Source organism: Mus caroli, chromosome 7 (genome assembly GCF_900094665.2).
Source record: "Mus caroli chromosome 7, CAROLI_EIJ_v1.1, whole genome shotgun sequence".
Lineage (NCBI taxonomy): Eukaryota > Metazoa > Chordata > Mammalia > Rodentia > Muridae > Mus > Mus caroli.
Window position 1 is genome coordinate 28,188,843 of NC_034576.1, and position 1,389 is coordinate 28,190,231.

The following is a 1,389-nucleotide window of genomic DNA, read 5'->3' on the forward strand; positions in this document are numbered from 1 at the left end:
GTCCTGGAACTCACTCTGTAGACCAGGCTGGCCTCGAACTCAGAAATCCGCCTGCCTCTGCCTCCCGAGTGCTGGGATTAAAGGCGTGCGCCACCCCCTTTAAAGACAAAGACAGAGCCTAGTGCTGAGGGTGGCTTCTGATCCCGATCTTCCTACCTGCACCTCCCAAGTGCAGGCTGTCACCCCTGCCAGACAAGGAAGCACTAAGCTCTCCTTCCCAGAAGCAGGTGACTTGTCAAAGACAAGAACATGCTCTGCTCTCCACTCTCTGAGGAGCCCAGGGCCCCAGGGCGGCACCTCCCAAGGCCATTCACTGGCCTCAGCCTACCCTATCCTGCACTGACTCACAGGTCAAAAGAGGAGGGGCAGGGAAAGGCAGCAGGGTGGGACAAAGGAGGAAGTGGCATGGGGGACGCCCGAGAAGAGGGAAGGGCCCCAGCTTGGGCCACAAGCTGGCTGAGGGCACAGGCAAGAGACGACAGGGCGGAGTGAACAGATCTTTATTAATGCACACTGGGTTACTGGGAGGAGGCCATGATGCTGGATACACCTGTTGAGAAGGAAGAAACTGGGTGAATTTGTGAAGAGAGGAAGAGCCACCTCCCAGGGAGCCGCTGTCCTTCAGGGCCAGGTCACAGTCACTACAAAGGTAGTCTGGTGCTGTCCTGTTTAGTGGTCTTGGATATGGTGATAGCGCTGTGCCTCAGTTTCCCTGTCTGCCTATACAGCCATCTATTGTACAGAATTACGGAGTTAAAGAGCTTGACCAGTCTGGCAGCTCTCCATTGCAGACAGAACTGTGTGGACTTCTGAGACCCAAGCATGGTGGACACTTTCTGTAGAGGTCAGAGCACCCAGTGGGAAGTGACAGAGCTCACTGCTGCTCAGCTTGGCCAGTGACCAGCTGGTGGCCCTCAACAGAGCCAAAGTTGGGAGAAGGAGCCCTAGCAGGAGGCGTGTCTCTGTCCTTCCCCACTTCAGGTCACTTGCTCTGAGAGAAGGATGAAGCAGGGCACCTAGCTAAATGCCTGTGTCACTTTAAAAATCTTTGTTACTACTTATTTAAAGACAGTAGCTTATAGGTAGGCCAGGCTGGCCTTGAGACTCCTGACTCCTGAGATCAAAGACACCACACCCACTTTTTCCTCTTTTGGGATAAGTCTGTTTATTCAAAATGTGACAGGAAGGGCTGTCACTGCCTTTCACTCTGTGCCTGGCTCTCCCTGCACGATCTCCCTTCACACTTAACCTCCCAGGAGGCAGGCACTGTGCCATTTCTAATAGTTTCCAAGTTAGAACAAGAGCAACTACCTTATGGTGGGACCAAATGACTCATCGAGAGCCACAGCCCTGAGTGGACAAGTCTTTAATTCCAGCACTCGGGGGGGG

General features: G+C 53.8%; 1 protein-coding gene across 1 annotated transcript in view; it reads right to left on the reverse strand.

The window, feature by feature from the left end:
• Positions 1 to 483: 483 nt before the first annotated feature.
• Eif3k (eukaryotic translation initiation factor 3 subunit K) overlaps positions 484 to 1,389 on the reverse strand; it is a 10,783-nt gene continuing 9,877 nt past the window's right edge. The window contains exon 8 of the mRNA XM_021167165.1: positions 484 to 550. Coding sequence (XP_021022824.1) covers positions 519 to 550 — 32 coding nt within the window. The 3' untranslated portion in view covers positions 484 to 518. The remainder of the gene's footprint in view (positions 551 to 1,389) is intronic.